Below are 22483 nucleotides of genomic sequence, written 5' to 3' on the forward strand. Positions count from 1 at the left end.
ACCCTTCAGGGGGGTAAATTATTTTATAACTCATTCGTTTCTTTTATATTAAGTTATATTAAGTCTGCATAATTAAGGGCGTGGCCACTTGAGTGACAGCTAGGTCTCACTGGTAGCCATCACTTCACCTCAGCTGATTCTGGCTGATCATTCGGCATATACAACGTACTTTGCGATGACACATGAACAAAAAGGTGACGTTGGCCACGCCCACTTGTAGCTTCTTTTGCGTTCTTCAGAAACCTATGGGTGACATCACGGATACTCCTTCCATACAGTCTATGATGTAAACACTATATGAGGAGGACTTATCTCCTGTTTTCCTCACAATTAAAGCTGATAGGTGCTAATGATGTCTTGACTGATCCTCAACACACATATATGTTGAAATCTCAAAAAAGTACTCAAGGGTGTCTTGAACCTTTAACGATAGCACTGTTGTAAATAATGTTTAGTTTCTTGCACGTTGATTTTCCTGTTTTTTTTTTTACTCTAATGTGCCGGTGGCCGTTGACTTTTATGAATCACAAAGGTACAACCAGGGACAAATGTCAGCTCCTACACCTTGGATGGCCTAAGGCTGAGTAAATACTGCAGTTTTTTCATTTGTGTCACTTTAAATTCTTGAATCTTGGTCTTGAATCTGTGCCCAAATCTGGGACTTAGATGTATATATCTACATTGTGCTTTTGATGTGTTTTTGTTACCTTGGCTGGGCTGGCACACTGGGCAAGGCCTCCACCCTTTAACAATGACAGAGCTCGCCTCACTGTGTTTAACTCCTGAATTGTAGCCCCTGCTGCGGCGAGCTTTCGGGTCACATCCTGTTTCTCCTGCAAGGACATGGGTGGAGCTGGAGCTGGCAAGAGAGCAGAACCACCACCTGTGTGCAGACACATATAGACATGAGCATAAATCTAAAATCTTTGTTTAAAAAGTGTTTTTTTCGCAAATCAGTATCCTAATAGTATCCAAATAGTACCTGAAATGAGCACAAGCAGCAGATCTTTCTCAGTCAGACTGCTGGCCAGATCCCGAATGCACTCTGCAGACTTCTGAGCATCTGTGTCTGGTAAATTGTGCTTTGCTCCTTCCATGACTGTTATTCTGCTGTTACTCTCAAGCAGCATTTTCCTGAGCAGACACACAAACATATGGTTTGTCTCAGCAACATCTTTACAGTAGTCTGCAGCTACAGTACATATGAAGTGAATAGCCTAGCTGAAAAATGTTATGACTATGTTATGGTGTCTGTCTGTCTGTCTGTCATTTTATCTGTCTGACTGTCTGTCTATCTATCTATCTACTATCTGTCTGTCTGTCTGTCTGTCTGTCTATATTTTACATACAACTTTAGAAAATGCTGTACATTGTGATATCCTTATGACAATTAAGCAACCACAATCTCATGCAATCCTACACAAATAAATTAATAATAATAAAAATGGAAAGAAAATCTACAGAAATTAAGGTTAGTGAAATTGTTAAAATTACAATTTTAAAATATCTTATTCTTCATAATACATTACTGTTGCTTTCGTTTTTTTTATAGTAAATATGGCTTAGTCCCTTTATTAATTCGAGGTTGCCACAGCGGAATGAACCGCCAACTTATCCAGCACGTTTTTACGCAGCAGATGCCCTTCCAGCTGCAACCCATCTCTGGGAAACATCCACACACACTCAGTATAAGCATATGATTTTCAGAATGTATATGAAGGAAGAATAGATTTGATCGCTGTTTCTGCTGTTTATTTACTTTGAAAAAAAAATGTAATAGCAAATAATGAGACGAGAAAATTATGGAGTTAGTTTAAAGAATGTTGTAGATTCTTGTTTTTTGTTATTATTTTTTTATTATAAAAATCTAACATTGTGATATTTTATTCTTCTGTGATATATATACTGTATATATATATATATATATATATATATATATATATATATATATATATATATATATATATATATATATATATATATATATATAAATATATATATACACATTGAATATGATATGAATAGAATTTCAACATATTCTTCATTTAGATTGATCGGGGTGAATGTGTAAGGGTGTGAATAATGTAAAAAAAAAAAAAAGAAAGAAAATTAGAAGCAAGAATAATTGCAATAGAGCAACGCAAAAAGTCAAATACACAGTGATTTGTGGTTTTCTGTTAAGTCAAACAGTATTTAGGTACAAAAATTAAATAATGGAATATAACAACGCTGTATAGCCTTCCCTGTACTAAATCAGTAAAATTATTCTTCATTAAAGTTCCAAATGTACTTTTTTTGTGCCCGAATGCATCAAATTCTCTTGAAATGCCTTTAAAGCACATGCAAATGATAACATTTCATTCTGTTACGATTAGACTTTGCAAAGACTCCACTGTATTCTCAACTGTTGTGCTGATAAACTATAATCCAACATCCTGCAATGTGTCAACTGGGGACACACACATTGCGATATCAATGCTGAAATGATATATTGTGCAGCCCTAGTATGGACTGTATTTATCATTGATATAGAGTGAAGAAGGGGTATGATGATTAAATAAGCAAATGCTTCTTCCTATTTGTTTTTAGACCTGTTTTACAAACTGTTTTGTTTTGAGTTGTATTGATTGCTTTGCTTAATAATTCAATTTATTATAATTTTTTTTACATGTTTAAAATAAAAGTCTGAATATACATACATAAAAATCATTTAAAATACTTACTCTTTGCCGTGACTGCGCAGTGTATTTTGGATACCATGTGGCACACTGACCACCCCTTTTATTAGATGGTCCCCGACAATCCTCTCTGCTTCTGCTGCCATCCCAAGCACAGCCTTACCAAAGCCCACCAGATACAGGTTATTGGTAAGTGTGAAGCTCTGTCCACCCACATGGAGTTTGTCACCATGTCTCTCCAGACCCCTGCGGACCACCATGTCAGGATGCACACCTTCAACTGCTGCAGAAAACACAGCCCGGGCTCGTGTGTTTAATGATGACATACTGCGAGCGGAAACTGATGCTAAACCCACCCGCAGTTTGTGCTGCAGGTGAAGAGAACGCGAGAGAGCAATAATCAGAGCCATAAACCAATCAGACTGTCCACATCAGATGAAGAGAATCACTTCACACCTGAGGGGAGAAAATAATATAAAACAAGATGATTAATATTCAGTTAAATGATATTTTATATAGTATTAACCACTGCATTATAGTAAACCTGCAACAGTCACTCACATCAGTATAACACAATATCAAAATCCTTTAAAGACGAAGTATTATGTCAGGGTTTTTTTTGTTATGATTTGTTATCAGCTGATGATTTTGTCCCTTCTGGCCAATGATAATGATATAAAGAGTTAAAAAGGATGTGATCACTTATGTACTATATATACACTACTGGTCAAAAATTTAAGCTCAGTTTTATTTATTTTTCATGTTTTTTAAAGAAATTTATTCTGCTCATCAAGGTTTAATAAATGTAAAAAAAAAAAAGTTTAATATTTATTGAAATTTAAAAAAAACTGCTTTCTTATTGTATGTAGTTTCAAATGAAATTATTACTCCAGTCATTATTGCTTTTATTATTATTACCATTAATAACAATAATACATTTTAGAGTGATTTCTAAAGGATCATGTGACTTTGAAGACTGGAGTAATGAAGCTGAAAATTCCTCTCTTAAAATCAAGTGCGATTCTGGGCATTCCGCCTAGATTTTGCCAACCCAAATTTAAAAACATCCTAAAAGTTTAAATGCAAAAGTTTGGTATCATTTTAAAGAATACCCTTTGAATTTACATAAAACACTGTTGAAAGTGACTAAAATAATTGAATATGTTGTCTGTGTTATAATAAACCGCTCCAAAAAAGAGGTGCTCTTTTTTTTTTACTTAAATTTGTTAGTGAACCTTTTAGGTTCTGTGTGGTCTAAGTTGCTGTAATTAATTTTGTTGGTTCCTGCACATGTCAGTAATCATGGGTAAAAAGAAAAATGTCTCTGTCATAATCTATGCAAAAGTTATTCTATTCCAAATGATGAGAGAATGTAACCACTTATGGGGGTATTGGGCTAGTGGCACTAATGGACTAGGCATGGGCTGATATAATATTTTGACGGTATGATAACCTTGGATAAAAATATCAGGATTCACGGTATTGTGATTACTGCTCAAAAATATTTACTTTTTATATGTCTGGGTAAAAAACAAAAACATTTTACCCTTTTGATCACAATATGTTTTATTTTAAGATACATTTACAATATTTTGGAGCAGTGAACAGGTTAGGCTAAAATAAAATGAATCTTTGACTTCTGCTGTCATCATTAGTTTCAAAAACACAGATTTCTTAACAATTTAAAATGGCATCTTTGGATATCTTTTCTGCTGGAGATACTGTTATCCTAAAAAAAATCTTACACATACCATAGGAACAGTATAGCAGAAAATGTTGGTGGTTTTAAGACCTTGACTTTTCCAAACTATGGTAAACCTTGAAAATGGTTATTTCAACTTTTGACTAGTAGTATAAATAATTAATGCAATCTATTAATAAAGATAAAAATCAAAATGTATTATTTAAAATATAATAATATTCTAAAAAGCATATTGCTCCAATGTAAAGACAGACGAGAGGATACCAAAATCTGTAACCCTAATCTATTTATATATAAATATAAATATTTTCCAGGTGACACAGTGGCGGAGTGGGTAGCATGATTGCCTCACAGCAAGAGGGTCTCTGGTTCAAGCCTTGGCTGGGTCAGTTGGCATTTCTGTGTGGAGTTTGCATGTTCTCCCTGTGTTTATGTGGGTTTCCTCCAAGTGCTAGAGTTTTTCCCACTGTCCAAAGACATGCTGTGCAGGTGAATTGAGTGTGCTAAATCGTCTGTAGTGTATGTGTGTGAATGTGTATGTATGGATGTTTCCCAGTGATGGGTTGCAGCTGGAAGAGCTGCATAAAACATATGCTGGAAAAGTTAACGGTTCATTCTGCTATGGCGACGCCAGATTAATAAAGGGACTAAGCTGATAAGAAAATGAATGAATATAAATATTTTCCATCACCTGAAACAACAGTTAATATTTTGTGTTATGTGGAAAAAGAATTGTACTCAAAATACTGTAAAATTAAAACCGAGGCAACTGCAACAGTCTTAAAGTATTGATTCAATTTTCTGTAAATATGTAAAGCACTTTGAGTTCTATATAAATGTAACATATTATTAGTCTATATATGAAACAAATACATTTAACTGAATATAATTATACATTCATCCTTAAACTTCTTAAGCTGTGTAGGCTATGCTCACGACCAAAAAAAACAACAATAAAAAATTATTACAAGACAGCCATCCCCAACTAAATGACCAGTGATGGACAGCTAGAAACAATGAGTCCAAAATTATGTTTAAATCGCATAGTACATTTGTTTGTAAATAAATAATAATTGAATCCTTAATATTATATCTTAAACAAAGTTCCAACATTTTGCACTTAAAAATGTACCTGCACACTGCTCCTGTTAATCCTGAAGCTCTTTTTATGAACTGAAAACTTTAGAGAACTGCCTTACACTAGAGGCTGTGTGCTGAGTGAGTAATGATTGACTACAGTTGACCATAGGGCAGAGAGTAGCTTCAGATCAAGTCAGTTTAGCGGTTTACGGATTCATTAAGGGTCAATCCCAAAACAACAGAGGGGTTGTACAATAGTCTTGTGATATTTATGTTAAAGTCCAGTCAATGTCCTGGTCAGTGTTAAACATCTATGGACTCGCCACCCTAATAGACCAAACTGCAAAACAAGCACAATTCACCACAAATGGCAACAAACAAAAACATGTACCTCCATTTTCTCTCCACACTCAACCTCAGGCTACCGCAGCTATAGTAAACAAAACAAGACTAATATCGCAGAACTTTGGATAGGACGCGTCTTGACGTCACTTTAATTTGTGTATGAGTCGTGTCATGCTTTTACACATTTATAACGCATCCGCCCCTTCTCTTCTTGTTTTGAACAAGATTGACTCACGTGACAAACTGAATAAACCCCTCTCGATCAATCTGGCAACAGCTCAAAACAAAACGCGTAGTTCGGTGCTGCACCAACCCTCTGTTTTGAACGAATCTTTTATATAAACAAATCATTTAAAACCCCGACTCGTTCAGCAAAAGGGGCGAGTTCGTTCAGTGGAACTAACCAATTGGATGCTCGTTCGCAGCTGACACTCGAATACTATTGGCTGGAACAACAGTCAATCTTAACAGGGAAAACGAGTCAGTAGGAAAAGAATCATTTTCAAGATTTATTTACGATTCACGAGTAAACGACATAATTATACGAATACAAATGTATAAGAAAAGCCAATTTAACCGCGTTTTGCACAAGTATAATTAGTTATAACTTAGGAACTCTGACTCGTTTCTGCATTTAATTTGCCTAAAAGTAAATGTTTACCACGAACAGCGTAAAGTTACCTCAGTACTTCGCTTGGCGTCACACACTGGCGTGTCCAAGTTTAAAACAAAGTGGCCTTCAATTAGTAAAAAAATGCTGCATCAGCACGAGGCTATATGTCAATGATGATTAATGTTGCTGCGTGTAACTAAACTCCGTTGCCAGTTCTGAAAAGGCAATGTGAAAGTTTCTTCAAAAGGTGGCAGCATTCAATAGGTTAGCTAAACAAGACTAAGTCCATAACACACATATTAGTATAAAACATGAAATATGAAAGTACACGACAAAATATACACAAACATTGTCAAACTTCACAGTTAGCCTATTTTTGTGTCACCAAAACAGCGGAGGTGTCAGAGTCATACTGGGTATGACATCATCCTTCCTGTTATCAGAGTCTCCCAGCTCCATCTGTTAATCACACCCATGGGGAGAAGAGCACCAATATCACAACAAGCACTTGTTCACAGGTACCAAAATAACTGTATGGTCATTTACATGCTTATAAATGTCTAGTTGAATTATTCAAGGAAGATACAGGAAAAAAACAAGGCCCTAAATGACTTGCCTTATGAGAAATCAGTTATCATCTTTAGAGAAATGACTCATCTACAAATATTTATGTTGAGTAAATGTTTGTTACTGTCTCATGTACACAGTGTTTTATTGCATTCGCTACAAAATTGCACCCAATTTTATTAATGTCTTTAATGGGTTAGGACAGCTCAAAATGATTTAGTTAAAGTTTTAAAGCAACAAATGGATTTTTCATTCTTTTCTTTTCCGCTTAGTCCCTTTATTAATCTGGGGCCACCACAGCAGAATGAACCACCATCTTATCCAGCATATGTGTTACGCAGTGGTATGTTTTTCCAGCTGCAACCCATAACTGGGAAACATCCATACACACTCATACACTACAGACAATTTTAGCTTACCAAATTCACCTATACTATATGTATTTGGACTTGTGGGGTAAACCGGGGCACCTGGAGGAAGTCAACGCAAACAGAGAGAAAACGGGAAGAACATACAAATTCAACACAGAAATTCCAACTGACCCAGCCGAGGCTTAAACCAGCGACATTCTTGTTGTGAGGCAATCGTGCTACCCACTGCTCCACGGTAACACCCTTGATTTATTTATTTATTTTTTATTAACACAATGAAAAAAAGGACATAAAATCTTTCAGATGTTATTAAATATATTTTCACTTGCATTTTCAGAGATTAGACAATCTGATTGATTTGGGAAAATACAAGAGCAAGTAAATGATGGCATAATTTTCATTTGGGGTGAATTGAACCTTTAAGAGAAATCAACAACCATCGATTTGGAAATTAATAATTTTGTTTTTTTAAGCATGTGTATTGCTTAAACATTCTTAAAGGACAGTTCAGCTAAAAATTATAATTGTCACAAATTATTCATAAACTTTTTCCAAACCTTGTTGAATTTCTTTCTTCTGTTGAACATAAAGATATTCAAAAGACTGTTCAGCTACTGACTTGCATAATATTTTTGTTCCTCTACCATGGATGTTGGCTACCAATGGTTGCTTTGACACCCAAAAATTCTTCATAACATCATGTTCAACAAGAAAAAAAAAATCATCAGTGTAGAACCACTTGATTGTAAGTAAATGATTCTTGGGTGAGCTGTCTGTTTTAAAAAAAAAAAAAAGATCCAATAAAGATTTTTGCAGTGATGCCATAGAAGAACTATTCTTGGTTTCCCAAAAAACCCTTTATTTATCAGTTCTTAAGAGGACCATTTATTGTTCAGTGAAGAGAGTGATGAACAGTTTTCACTGTGTAAAATATAATGGTTCCATGGATGGTTCTTAATGGGTCAATGCAGACCTTTATTTTTAAAAGTATAATGCATCATTTTATAAAGCTTTATAAAATTCACCAAAGGTGGCACGGTGGCTCAGTGGTTAGCACGTTAGTTTGCATGTTCTCCCCGTGTTTGCATGGGTTTCTTTATAAGTAAACTAAGTAAACAAAATTGACTATAGTGTATGAATGCGTGTGTGAATGTGAGAGTGTATGGGTGTTTACTAGTAGTGGGTTACGGCTGGAAGGGCATTCGATGCGTAAAACATATGCCTGAATAGTTGGTGGTTCATTCTGCTGTGGCGACCCCTGATAAATAAGGGACTAAGTCAAAGGAAAGTGAATGAATGAAAATTCAAGATTTTTTGATGGACACTTTTATCGCCACACAAAGCTAGTAGATGATGCTGTTCTCTATTGTCTGTGTTGCAGTTCTGTCATGTTTTTGTGTTGTACTATCTATTGCAGCACTTTTTGTGTTGTCATAGATAACTGATGTACAGAAGGTAATGAAATTCTCAGGTGGCTGCAGATAGCAGATGGGAAGAGGTCACTCGGCTGGCTGGTATTTCCATTCTGCAGCACCAGTGACCCTCCATCATCCTCTACGCTTCCACTCGCTTCGCATCCCCTTTGTCTCACCCTCATCCTTGTGGCAATCATATGCTTGGTTATTTTACGAAGGGCTCAGATTTGGCTTTGGTGTAGGATAGAACGTTTCAAACCATTGGACATTTTCCATCATCGAGCGCTTATTCTCCTGAGGAAAGCTACAAGAGGATGATGGACTGGAACTCTACAGATGTGATATAGCAAAAAAGCTGGCAGGTGACTTTCAGCAAGGCTGCGATTTATGAATGCTCAGCAATAAGGAACATCATTTGCATGACTAGAGGGTATCTGGCATCAGTACAGGGGACAGACTTAACTCTCTGAGGTGGCTGAACTCTCACTTTCAGTAAGTGACTAAGATGAATCACTTTACTGTGTGCAATTAGATCTTCTCACTTTTTCATTAAAGCCAATACGGGGAATAAGGGTAAATGGAGAAGATGGAAACCAAATTAGCAGGCTCGAATACTTTATCATATTCCACTGCACATTCATCGCCGAGGTTTTTCCCAGATTGCACCATCGCTCTTGTTATTCCATTACAGTAAAAACAAAGAGAAATCACTCTTTCTCATAAGCGTATTTGTCTCGCGAGTGGCCATCTTATTGTCTTCGTGCTTTAAATATCCCAGAGCCTCTGGCTGTGATCTGCCACATTCATATATTATGCAGAATATGCATGAGAGAAGTTCTTTGATGCATTGTGTCTGCGGTTTTGATTGTGAAATATGTTGGTTTGAATGGCATAGATTCATATGCCTGAATTCATTATGCATGCAGTGAGGTTTGTGTACATAGTAACGTGTAGAGATTTCACCATGACAAAGATAATACAAACAAAGCTTAGGGTGAAGAGGGAGGGAGGAATGGAGGAGGGGCATGCTTTTGAACAGCATAATAACGGGAATTGAGTCAGAGTGTTCTGATTAGTCTTGTCATGACTACCGGTTTCAAGGTAGACCACAGTCATTTCGGCACTGTTAATATTACTGTTTCAATTTTTCATTTTTATTAGAACCATGATTTTGATAATCCTGTAACATTTTAATTTTGTTAAGTAAATGCATGTTTAAATAAACATTTGCTAAATATATATTTATGTAGTTAAAGTACACTACCTGACAAAAGTCTTATCGTCGATCCCAGATGTAAATAATAACTTGACTTCTAGTTGATCCTTTGGAAAATGTCAGAAGGTCAATTTTTCAGATGAGTCATCTGTTGATCTGCGTCACAATCATCACAAATACTGCAGAAGTCCTATTGGAACCTACACTGACTAAAGATTCTCACAGAAATTAGTCAAGTTTGGTGAAGGAAAAACATGGTTTCATGTTACATATTATCAGTATGGGGGCAAAAGAGAGATCTTCATCAACAGCCTGAGGAACAAAGACATTTGTGCAGCTCATTACATTACAAACCACAAGGAGAGGGGAAATTCTTCAGCAGGATAGCGCTCCCTCTCATACTTCAGCCTCCACATCAAAGTTTCTGAAAGTAAAGAAAGTCAAGATGCTCCAGGATTGGCCAGACCAGTCTCCAGAATGAACATTATTGAGCATGTCTGGATTAAGATGAGGCGGCATTGAAGATGAATCTAAAGAATCTTGATGAACTCTGGGAGTCCTGCAAGATCGCTTACTTTGCCATTCCAGGTAACTTTATTAATACGTTACTTGAGTCTTGGCAGAGATGTATGGATGCAGTTCTGCAAGCTCATGGGAGTCATACACAATAATAATTAATTTTCCACTGCACTATGAGTTTATTTTCTAAGAGGCCTTTGCCTTTCATTTAAGCCTCTTCTGATACCAAATGATCAACTAGAATTCAGGTTATTATTTGCTGTTCCTAAAACTTGGATAGGCGACAAGACTTTAGTCAGGTAGTGTAAGTTGTATTATTTTTAGTTAAAGTGTAAGCTGCACATTATTGAAAATACTGAGTTGTAACACCTCTTAAATTAAATTGGAAAATCAAATTGCAGGATCAGTCAGAAAAATCGTAATTCAATGTCCAACATTTTGGCTTTTAAAAAGCAGCTTTATGGAGTTTTGTGAAAAACAAGGTAAACATAGATCAGTGTGAGGTAGCTTTCCAAGTGTAGGTTTAGCAGACAATACATAGAATTAGAAAATGTTCTTATAATTAACACACAAAAAAACAAATGTACATGAAATAATACTACAATTTTATTTTTAATAACGCAGATCATTGTTTGTGGTTTGTCCCCAAAAAAAAAAAAAAACTACTACTTTTATTTTCAGATTCAAAACTTGCTGGAATGCTTTACAGTAATTATGTGTGGCATTTATTATTTAACATTAAGTAATTTTAATAAAATAATTAATTTTGATTAAATTGTGGTAAGTTAACACATAATTATAATCAATAATTAATCTTAACTAAATAGCATTAGATTATAAAAGTTCAATAAAAGGCTACCAGCATTATTAGAGTAAAAACAAACATATAAACAAACAAACTTAGCAGCATTTGCTATTATTGCTAGCATTTGCTATTATAAATTGCTATTATTTTAACTATTAACTGGCCTATTATCTGCCAGTTATTATTATGTTGTCTGTTTATCAGTACTTATAAAGTCTGATCTCATTCTACATCCTTAAACTTACCCATTACCTAATACCAACTACTACTTTAATAACTAATGAGCTGCAAATTAGTAGCTTATTGAGCTAAAAGTTAAAGGTTTATTAATAGCAAAACATTTTACCTTAAAATAAAGAGTGACTAACCCCTGATAAATGCAGGACTTTCGGAGGAAAATGAATAAATGAATCGATGAATAACAGGTGAAAAATAAATCACTGATGATACACAGAGGTCTTATGAAATAATTGGTGTTTTAAAATATTGCACAGACAAATCATTTCACTTCATAAGGCATCAATGTATCACCATGAGTCACAGGAGTTAATATTATTTATTTTGTCTGTGTTTTTATTTGACTCTCAAAGTGCCAGTGGCCGTTGACTCCCATCTTATGAATCACCATAATTAAAAAAAACAATCGGTTATTTGGCTGAGAGAAAATGTCAACATATTACTCATGAACGGAATAATAATAAAAAAACATAGACAAGACAGTCATGCTGTTCCATGTCAGTTAGCTGCTTTTGCAGGGCCTCACAACACAAAAGCAATTTTGCAGACTTCCTGTCTCTTCCCGTTACCTTAACAGGCTGATTATTATTGTGACTATGCCTTTGCCAATTATTTCAGCTTTCTCAGAAAGGCCACCTACAGTGAGTCTCCTCTAAAGTCCCTCAGAGGGCCTCAGGTCTACAGCTTCTGAAGCACGAGGAATGACAGCTTAGAGTTTTCACAATAAACACACTCAAAAGAAGAACTCATGTGTCATGTAATGAAAGAGACAGACGGGCACAGACCATAGAGAAGTCTGTAGGTAATCTGGAAAAGGGAGAAGCTGAAGGAAGGACAAAAGTAAACAAACACAACAGTGATTTAATTGAATTGATAGTTCATTAAAGACATGCAAATGATCAAGTTTAATATATAGATATGAAACACACAGTGCAGGTAAATCTGTGTTCTCCGCAGGCCCCTTTGCAGTGCTCTGCTGCTAGGCAACTGCTGGAGCTCTGTGCGACTCTTCACTCCACAACATTTCTTCTGAAGCAATTAGGACACATTTAGAACGTTGAGCTCAATTTTAGAACGTTCAGCTGTTTCCCGAGTGTCTGTTGTTTTTGACAAATGGAATTACAGGCAATGGCTTATAAGCAGTGTTATAGCAGTGATTGAATTGAGAAGAATCTACTTGTCTGAATTTACAAATCTTACTGTACAAACTCTAGAAATGTTGAGTTTAAAAAATAAATAATATTAAAATTGTGGTAAAGTATGGACCAACCAATGGCTATATCCATCTTAACCCATCTTTGGCCTACATTTACTTAAATTTAGGTTAAATAACCCGGCATTTTTATTCTTGATGTCATTTTTGAATCTTTGAATAGGAACTTTTTTTTTTTTTTTTATCTTTGTTTTTGGAAAAAGTAAAATCTGCTCTCAAAGGCTGCATTTATTTCACCCAAAATGCAGAACATTCTTATTTTCATAAAATATTAAGTACTACTAATAAATTCAATATAATGTCAAAGCTATTACTCCAGTCTCCAGTGTCACGTGATCCAATAATGTTAGTTCTTCTAATACACTGATTTGTTTCTCAGGAAATTATTTAATTTTTATTATAATTATGTAACATAAAAATCTTTTGTAACATTATAAATGTCTTACATCTGTCACTAATTATCAGTGTAATGAATCCTTGCTGAAAAAAAACTGATTTACTTCTTATAAAAAAAAGTACATTGTAAAAATGCAAGGTCCCACACAATTCATCCTGTCCCAACACAAATCCATTAAGTTAAAACGTTACTAATTTAGGTATTGAACAAAAATGTCCAGAATTGTGTTGTTTCAGCTCATATCAAATCAAAAGTTTGAACAAGCAACAAAACTATTTTGAGTGTATATATAATTTTTCTGGAAACTTTGTTAAATAGAAAGATAACAGAGAAATCCAATACACAAATCCAGTTTGTAAATTCAAAACACGATTCTAAAAAAACAAATCCAATTTGTAGGGAAAAAAAACGATTTATAAATACACAAATCCATTTTGCAAATTCAAAACACAACCCAAAAATACATAAATCTGATTTGTAAAGTCAAAACACGATTAAAAAAAAAACAAATCACACAAATCCAATTCGTAAATTCAAATCTTGATTAAAAAAATAAACAAAATCCAATTCCTATATTCAAAAATACACAAATCTAATTCGAAACAATTCAAAAATACACTAATCTGATTTGTAAATTAAAAACACAATTCATAAATAAACAAATCCAATTCATAAACTCAAAACACAATGAAAAAATACACAAATCCAATTCATAAACTCAAAACACCATGAAAAAATACACAAATCCAATTCATAAACTCAAAACACCATGGAAAAAATACACAAATCCAATTCATAAACTCAAAACACAAAGAAAAAATACACAAATACAAATTCATAAATTTAAAACACAAAAAATACACAAATCCAGTTAATTTGTCTGAAGTAATTTTACTTCTGAATTCACAAATTGTGTGTTGTATTTATGAAGTGTGTTTTGAATTTGCAAAATTCATGTATTAAATGCGAATTGTGCTGTGCATGTATAAATTTTATCTCATAAACCTATTATTTTTGAGACTGATCTCCATATATACAGTATCACTTTTGATCAACGTAATAGATTCATGCTAAATACCAAACCGGACTCTCACTGACTCTATAAATAATAAGAAACGGCATTTTAGAAAGCATTTCTTATTTTTGTGCCTTATTTCCTTTCCTTTTGAAATACTATTATTTGCATGGATACTTTACTGAAAAATACTGCTATTTTGGTATTTACAGGTACTTTTGTTTTAATGTGCGACGTGACATTTTATCAATAATGAGAACCGCCTATTGTTCCACGGAGTAGAAAACCACATCCTCTTTCCTGTTTGGTTAAGTAGAAGGCTTGCTATTTTCTAAGAATGGCCAGTTCCATTGCTCTGCAATCTGCACAACTGATTGTCAAAATAGATCTATTGTGATTAACACGCTTGCGTGCCAGGATTGCCCATTTTTAGACCTTTTAAAGTAAAATGCTGAAGCAGCAAATGATTCAATCTGATTTATATGCATAATTTTTTTCAGGGACGGCTGTTACCTCAGACTGCCAGGTAATTTTGAGGTAAACAAAGAATGAAAAGTTGATGCTAAAATGCTATTTATCATCACAATGACTGCTTTGAACTGTCACTGCATTGAAATGCTTGACAATGCAGAGATGTCGCGTTGTTAGACATCTGTTTCAGTCTCTTTTTGTCCTAGTAGAAAATGAAATCGAGATTCTTATGACCTTTGACCGAAGCAGTTAAACTTATCCAGAGTTGCATGACAGAACGCCAGCCTACATACACTCCTTATGGCCTGAAATCAACCATGTGCACCATTTTATTCAGAGACTGTCTCCTCTTTGACAGTTTTAGAGTCTCTTAAGAATTAAATTGGATCTAAATCAAGCCTAGGCAAACACAAATGAAATAACTCAGGCTATAATGATGTCTAAGAGCATCCCCTTAAAATGTTCACAGAGCGCCCGTCTTTATTTACAAATATTGTATATTATATCCGTGTGAATATATTATGACAGCATTATCAACTGGATGCAAATCAAACTATCCTAACAGTATTAAATGAATAAACTTGGCCAAGTCTTTGAATGCAATATTTAACATGACTTACCTCTGGATGTATATTTTGGAAACTTAATTTTTTCTTTCAGGCACATAAAAGTTTAAGATCACATGCTATAAAAACAGCTTGCATTGTATTCTCTCTCATATGTAAACTACTGTATAGGTCAATGTATGCTGGGTAGTTGGTATATAAACACTGATTTTCTGACTCAGCATTTTGTTGAACTTAAGTAGCTCAAAAATCTCCAGAATTGTGTTGTTTCAAATTAAATGTAGTTTTTCCAGGAAACTTTGTTGAATAGAAAGATAATAGACAAATTCAATACACAAATCTAATTTGTAAATTCAAAACACAATTCAAAAATACAAATTCAATTCATAAATTCGAAACACAATTCAAGAGTTTACACTTACATATGCTTAGCATTTATAGTAGATTTGGTATGCTGTCCTGGGAGAAAACCCTGAGCTCGGAGATACTTGAGCCCAAGGCTCCTGCCCGGTCAATAAGCAAATAAGGAGATTCAAGATCATGTAGGTCTTGAGAGCTCCCCCTTAGAAAAGGGAGTAAAAGGAGGAGATGGGGTGGAAGGAGGGATTCTTCCAAAATGAAGATAGAGCAGTAGGAAAACAATCTATTTATTGTAAGCTTGGATCACTCTGATTTTATAATTACAGATTACAGATGAGCAGCCAGTCATGCTCAATCATGTCACATGCTTCTCTCGAAATTAGTTTATGAAACTTCACTTTAAAAATACACAAATCCAATTCGTAAATTTGAAACAATTAAAAAAATACACAAATCTGATTTGTAAATTCAACACACAATTCAAAAATACACAAATCTGATTTATAAATTCAAAACACGATTCAATAATCGAGTCTCCTCTTTGAAAGTTTTAGAGTCTCTTAAGAATTAAATTGGATCTAAATCAAGCCTAGGCAAATACAAATGACATAACTCAGGCTATAATGATGTCTAAGAGCATCCCTTTTAAGTGTTCTGAGCCCGATTCAGCACACTCACACTTCTCAAACGATCCGGGAAATGGGCCTGGGCACGGTTCGGATAGCATAGTGTGAGTAGGCCCTAAGACAACACGATGTATTCTCTCTCATATGCAAACTACTGTATGGGTCAATGTATGCTGGGTCATGGGTATAAACACTGATTTTTAACCCTGATCTTCACTTGCTGACAGTTTTGTTGAAATGAGTGATAACTGGCCAATATGAGACACAAACTTCTAATTATTTGGATCTCAAGTTTGGTTTGATTTAAAAATAAAAACTCTGTTGTGATTGCTCTTTCAGCGTGGCTCATTTAAAGTGTGAATGCTGCTCTCTGAAATCTGGTGCACACTAAACAAGTGTGAATGACAGTGTGAATGATAAGTGAATCAGGACAAAATGCATAGTTTTCATGTCTGGCCCAGAAACAAAATGCACACAGCTTCAACCATGTCATAATCCTTCCTCCAGTTACTTATTTTAATAAATACCATGCTTGGCATCATTATTTGGATTTCCATCAGCCTGTGTTAATGCACATTTTGAAGTATCACAAGAGAAATGAGTGATAGAAATGCCAGATTTAAAATCAAAACCTCTTAATTCGCAAAACAATTTTACAATCATATGGGGTGGTTTTGGATGAGAAAGGGTTAATGTGCGTAATGGGACATGGAAATGCATTTGCAGAATGAACTGACATTACACCCACATAACTAATTAGTTGTCTCCATTATACTTGCCTTGTTTACTGTTGGTTACTACAGTAGGTTACAAATAAAAGTGATCAGCTCTAACAACTTAATGGAAATGCACTTATTTCGTATTTTGAATTTCTTTATAAACTTTGAAAAGATCAGTTCACGTTGGTCTGGAAACTCAGTGTTCTGTCAATTTCTCCTACCTTGTTACATTGTCCTACCTCATATTAAAAAAGTAGGTAGCACATTTTGATGACGCAATACACTACCCATCAGATTTTGCTTCCAGTGAACATTTAATGTGGCGAAGTGTGATATAAAGCTGTAATAAAGATCCCTAACCCCAACCTCAGAACAATTCAAATACAGTCTTGGTAGCATGATCTGATGGGTATAAAATGTCAAGACACCCGGCTACTGCCAGCTTCAGAAGCTGTTTACACTATAGAGCGTTTTCATTGTGAAACTCTGAAGTAAAACAAACTCTAGAGTCTCTAAAACACATGACACATGGCCAGTCACACAAACTGGGCATGTGCATATTTCTATAATATGAAAGGGACTTTACGAATCAGGGAATGATATGCAATAGTCCAGAAGATCAGATAGCGATTGTGAATAGCCACGTTTCCATTTTTAAAAGTTGGTGTTTCAGTCCGTCCACAGTCAAACAGAACACAAGACTTTTCAAGTTAAAACAGGATCATTAGCATTTTCAAGACAATCAGTTTTTGCAGGTCGAAGACACCAGGTGTAACTATAACAAAACTCATTCTTTGTTTTAAAACAAAGGCCCCCATCGTCACTCTGATCTTCAACAGGTCACTGGAGCTGTTTGAAGTCCCTCCTGCTTCAAACGCTCCATCATCATTCCCATCCCAAAGAAGCCCAAACTTACAGGACTAAATGACTACAGACCGGTGGCGCTAACATCTGTGGTCATGAAGTCTTTTGAAAAACTGGTGCTGGCCCACCTGAAGGACATCACTCTTCAGTTTGCCTACCGAGCAAACAGGTCTGTGGATGATGCAGTCAATATGGGACTGCAATATGTTCTGCAACACCAAGGACCTACAGTATGTGAGGATCTCGTTTGTTGACTTCAGCTCGGCTTTTAACACTATCATCCCAAAACTTCTCCTGCCCAAATAAACTCAACTCTCCGTGCCCACCTCTGTCTGTCAGTGGATCAACAGCTTCCTAGTGGACAGGCAGCAGCTGATGAAGCTGGGCAAATTCTTATTTAGTATCCACACAATCAGCACTGGCGCCCCCCAGGGGTGTGTCCTCTCCCCACTGCTCTTTTCCCTATACACGAATAGCTGCACTTCAAAAGACTCCTCTGTCAAGCTCCTGAAGTTTACAGACGACACCACACTTATCGGCCTCATTCAGGACAGTGACGAGTCTGCTTACAGACAGGAGGTTAAGGAGCTGGCTGTCTGGTGCAGTCACAACAACCTGGAGCTCAACACGCTCAAAACACTGGAGATGATAGTGGACTTCAGGAGAAACCCCCTGCTGTCTCCCCACTGAGCATCATAAACAGCATTCTGGCAGCAGTGGAGTCATTCAGGTTCCTGGGCACCACCATCTCTCAGGACCTGAAGTGGGACACTCACATCGACTCCATTGTCAAAAAAGCTCAACAAAGGCTGTACTTTCTTCATCAGCTGAGGAAGTTCAACCTCCCAAAGGAGCTGCTGAAACAGTTCTACACCTCCATCACTGAATCAGTCATCAGCACATCAATAACGGTCTGGTTTTGCTCAGCTAGCAAATCTGACCTTCGAAAGACTACATTGAATAGTTTGGACTGCTAAGCGAATCATTGGTACAACCCTCCCCACCCTCAAAGAATGTACTTATCCAGAGCGAGCAGAAGGGCTGCCAAAATCACTCTGGACCCCTCACACCCAGCACACTGCCTCTTTGAACTTTTACCTTCTGGTCGACGCTACAGAGAACTGTGCACCAGAACAGCTCGGCACAGAAACAGTTTCTTCCCTCAGGCAATCCATCTCATGAACACTTAATGATTATAATTGTGGAACAAATATCACCACAAGCTGTACACTTTTTTTATACACATATACACTTATTTAACAACACACTTTACATGCCAATACAAGAGTTCGCCCTTAGCTGATGATTGATTATTGACGTTGTTTGGCATGTTGTCCCGGGAGAGAGCCCTGAACTTGTGAGATCCTCGAGCCTGGGGCTACCCCCGTTTCAGGGCGAGAGGGGAGTCCGAGTTCAGGTAGGTCTCGAGAACTCCCCTGCTTGATAATGTTGGAAGTAGATTAATGCTATGAAGTGTCTATGCTGACAATTTAGATTTGACAATTTAGTTATGTTACATGTTTTTGGTCTGTGGGAGGAAACCGGAGAGCCTGGTGAAAACCCACGCAAACACGAGGAGAACATGCAAACCCCGCACAGAAATGACGACCTGGCCAGAAAGTGTCCAAGCCGAGCTTGCCGTGCAACCGTGGTGCTAACCACTAGGTAGGGGTGGAAAGGGGGATTCTTCAAGATGAAGATGGCTGAAGTAAGATACTCTGGTTATTTATAGTAGTTAAGGAGTCGTCTGATTGGTAAATCAGTGTAAGCTAATGAGGACCAGGTGCTATCAATCATAAAGCACGTGCTCCTCTCGAAATTAGTTTATAAATAAACTTTACTTTGCACATAACAGCTGCACATATAACAATGTATATGCTAATATACCTGTACATACACTTGTTAATTTGTATATTTGCATTCACTACTTACTTCTATTTTTAAATATATATTTATTATCTGTTTTTTGTCCTGTCTCTGTAATTCTGTTGCACTGTAGAAGCTCTGTCATAAAAACTAATTTCTTGTACTGTATGTGTGAACATACCTGGTCATAAAGCTCTTTCTGATTTTTGATTATGAAAAATGTGTGTAAACGGCACCTTAGATTTCCAGTGTAGTTTCCATAACTTTCTGGTGCAATAGCCCCAATCTATTTTGTGATTAAATGGTACATCAGAGTCATTTAGATAGAGAAGAACAGTGATTTGACCCCCTCTATGGTCGAATGTGTAAGGTTTTTAGGGAAGCTTCATGCAGTCAAATGTGATAATTCAACATCTTCTCCAAAGGGGTCCACACTGCTGTGGCAGCATAATTACTGTTATCAGAGACCTCTGTGTGAGTCGAGAAAGAAACAAACCCAGGGGTGCATAATCAGCCAGAAAACACACACACACACACATATACACATGTTGCTCTCTAGTGTATAGAGATGGGTTAAAATATTCATGGCTTGTCTGCTTGTCCTAAATCTCGTTCCTTATTCTGAACATCTCAAGGATTCCAGAGCTTTATCCCCCTCTATCTTTGAATAACTCTGTCGGATTAACTACGATAAAACTACAAAGAACTTGAAACATTTCTTCCCTTCCTTAAGACTGATTATTTAATCCATAATGTGAAGCAAGTGAATCCTAAGGATTTTTATGTCAACATGACACATTTAGGAGAGCCCAGTAAGTATAGCTTGCTTTTTAGAGATTGGACACACAGTTCCAAGTCAAAATTATTCCCCCTCATGTGAATTTTTTTTTCTTTTGCAAATATTTCCCAAATTATGTTTAACAGAGCAAGAATTTTTATAGCGTTTGTTATAGCACCTTTTCTTCTTCTGGAGAAAGTCTAATTTGTTTTATTTTAGCTAGAATGAAAACATTTTAAGGTTAATATTTTTATCTCTCTTTAACAACATGTTTTTAAATAGTCTACAGAACAAACTACCGTTTTACAATGTCTTGCCTAATTACCCTAACTTGTCTAGTTAACCTAATTATCCTAGTTAAGCCTTTAAATTGCACTTTAAGCTGAATGCTAGTATCTTGAAAATATCTAGCCAAATATTATGCATGGTCATCATGGCAAAGATAAAAGAAATCAGTTTTTAGAAATGAGTTATTGACAATTGTGGAGTGAAAATGTGTTTTGAACCAGGAGTGCAATACCTAGTTTAACCACTGGGTGTCAAACTTACATACTGCACCTTTAAAGGGTCACGAAACACCAAAACACATGTTTTGAGCTGTTGACAGTCGTATTTGTGTTCCACACTGCTAAAAACACTATTAGGACACCTATATTTCACTAAAAAGTGTAAATTTGTTGTTTTTGCGTGATTTCAAGCAAATTTGTACTTCCTGTTTGAAACGAATTTTTGAAGCTGCGTGACATAATAGCGTGTATTCCAGCGTGCAGACTGGGCGTCTCTGCCAGAGTGAGTCTTATTACGTCTTACAGTGTGCTGCATTAATGCATGAGTAAGGCTTGGTTCAAACCAATCAGCGCGCTCTATTGTGCAACTTCATTAATATTCATTAGTGTCACTGTTTACACCACAGAGACGCCACGTTGTGTTGGCAAAACAAGCGTGAAGTGTTGCTTTTACAGTTTGCTGCAGTTAAGTTTTGTTTTCCTTTTCTCTGTGTGAGAGCGCAGACTCACGTGTGGATTAACAGTGTACGCGACGCTCGACAACAATAATTTACGTGTCTAAGGAGGAACATTGTTTACCTGAGAGCTGTTCTCATCTGCAAACGCTGAAATCCGGATTCGCTTGTAACATTAGTCTTCTCTTCATAAAGACGCGGCTCTAGTTGCTGGTGATTGTTCTGTCTCTACAGATTTGGTAAGTGAGCGACCAGTGCTCTTTGTTTATTCAGTTTGTTCGTATCGAATTAAGTTAACTATTGCACTGAGTGCAAACTTGTTAGCACCGCATTTTGTGACCGGAATAACAAACGCGGCTTTCTGACGCTACCTGCCGAGTGCATCTAAGTTTCCGGGAAATGCGGAGTTTTTTTTTTCTTCTCTCATTCGCCGTGCGGTATCAAAAATTGCATGAAAAATACACGCTTAGAGCAGATCCTCGAATCAAATATCGCGTTTGTCGCGAGGGGCATGAATGAATTCCCTGAATGAAAGAGCCAAACTGCAGTTAAAGTCCAACATTTAATAATTTGGCAAATAATTCCACTACAGATGTCCATGTAGGTTAAACACCATCACTTTCTCATGTGTGTGTATTTTGACTGAAACTCGCGCGTGCCCAAATAGACACTCCCACACCATCCCACTTTAGTTCCTCCAACACTCCCCCCTAAACAGAGCTGGACACGCCCACTTTTCTGACTTTTTCCAAAGTAGAGGTGTGAAAACACCCTGCTAAAACGAGGGGGTTTCATGGCCCTTTAAAGCAGCATAATGCTCAGTGTCTAAATAAGGACATACTGTAAACACATAAAAATCATCTCTAGTGCTGCCCTGAGAGATATTTCACCAGCTTTTTCACCTTTTCACTTGAGAAAAGCAACTGTTAATTACACTCCATACCTGACTATAAGAGCCATAATTTAATTTAATATAATTTATTAATAGTGCTCAAATTTATGTACAGTTTACACATGTTGATAGTTTACCACTCAAATACACTCTATGCCTGACAGATAAATAAACAATGACAGAAATACATCATACTTAAATTAAGTA

At 36.2% G+C, this 22483-nt stretch overlaps 1 protein-coding gene across 15 annotated transcripts in view; it reads right to left on the minus strand.

Annotated features, from left to right (window-relative positions):
- Positions 1-22483, minus strand: part of glyctk (glycerate kinase) — a 55802-nt gene that overhangs the window by 2505 nt on the left and 30814 nt on the right. For 11 of the 15 annotated variants that reach the window (XM_087255989.1, XM_087255987.1, XM_087255982.1 and 8 more), the window contains 3 exons: positions 2724-3134; positions 983-1134; positions 708-883 (listed from right to left, as the gene is read on the minus strand). In XM_087255989.1, the coding sequence (XP_087112115.1) occupies positions 708-883; positions 983-1134; positions 2724-3088 (693 nt within the window). In that variant the 5' untranslated portion in view covers positions 3089-3134. 15 annotated transcript variants of the gene reach the window in all.

Source organism: Danio rerio, chromosome 6, assembly GCF_052040795.2.
Source record: "Danio rerio strain M-AB ecotype USA chromosome 6, GRCz13ab, whole genome shotgun sequence".
Classification (NCBI taxonomy): Eukaryota; Metazoa; Chordata; class Actinopteri; order Cypriniformes; family Danionidae; genus Danio; species Danio rerio.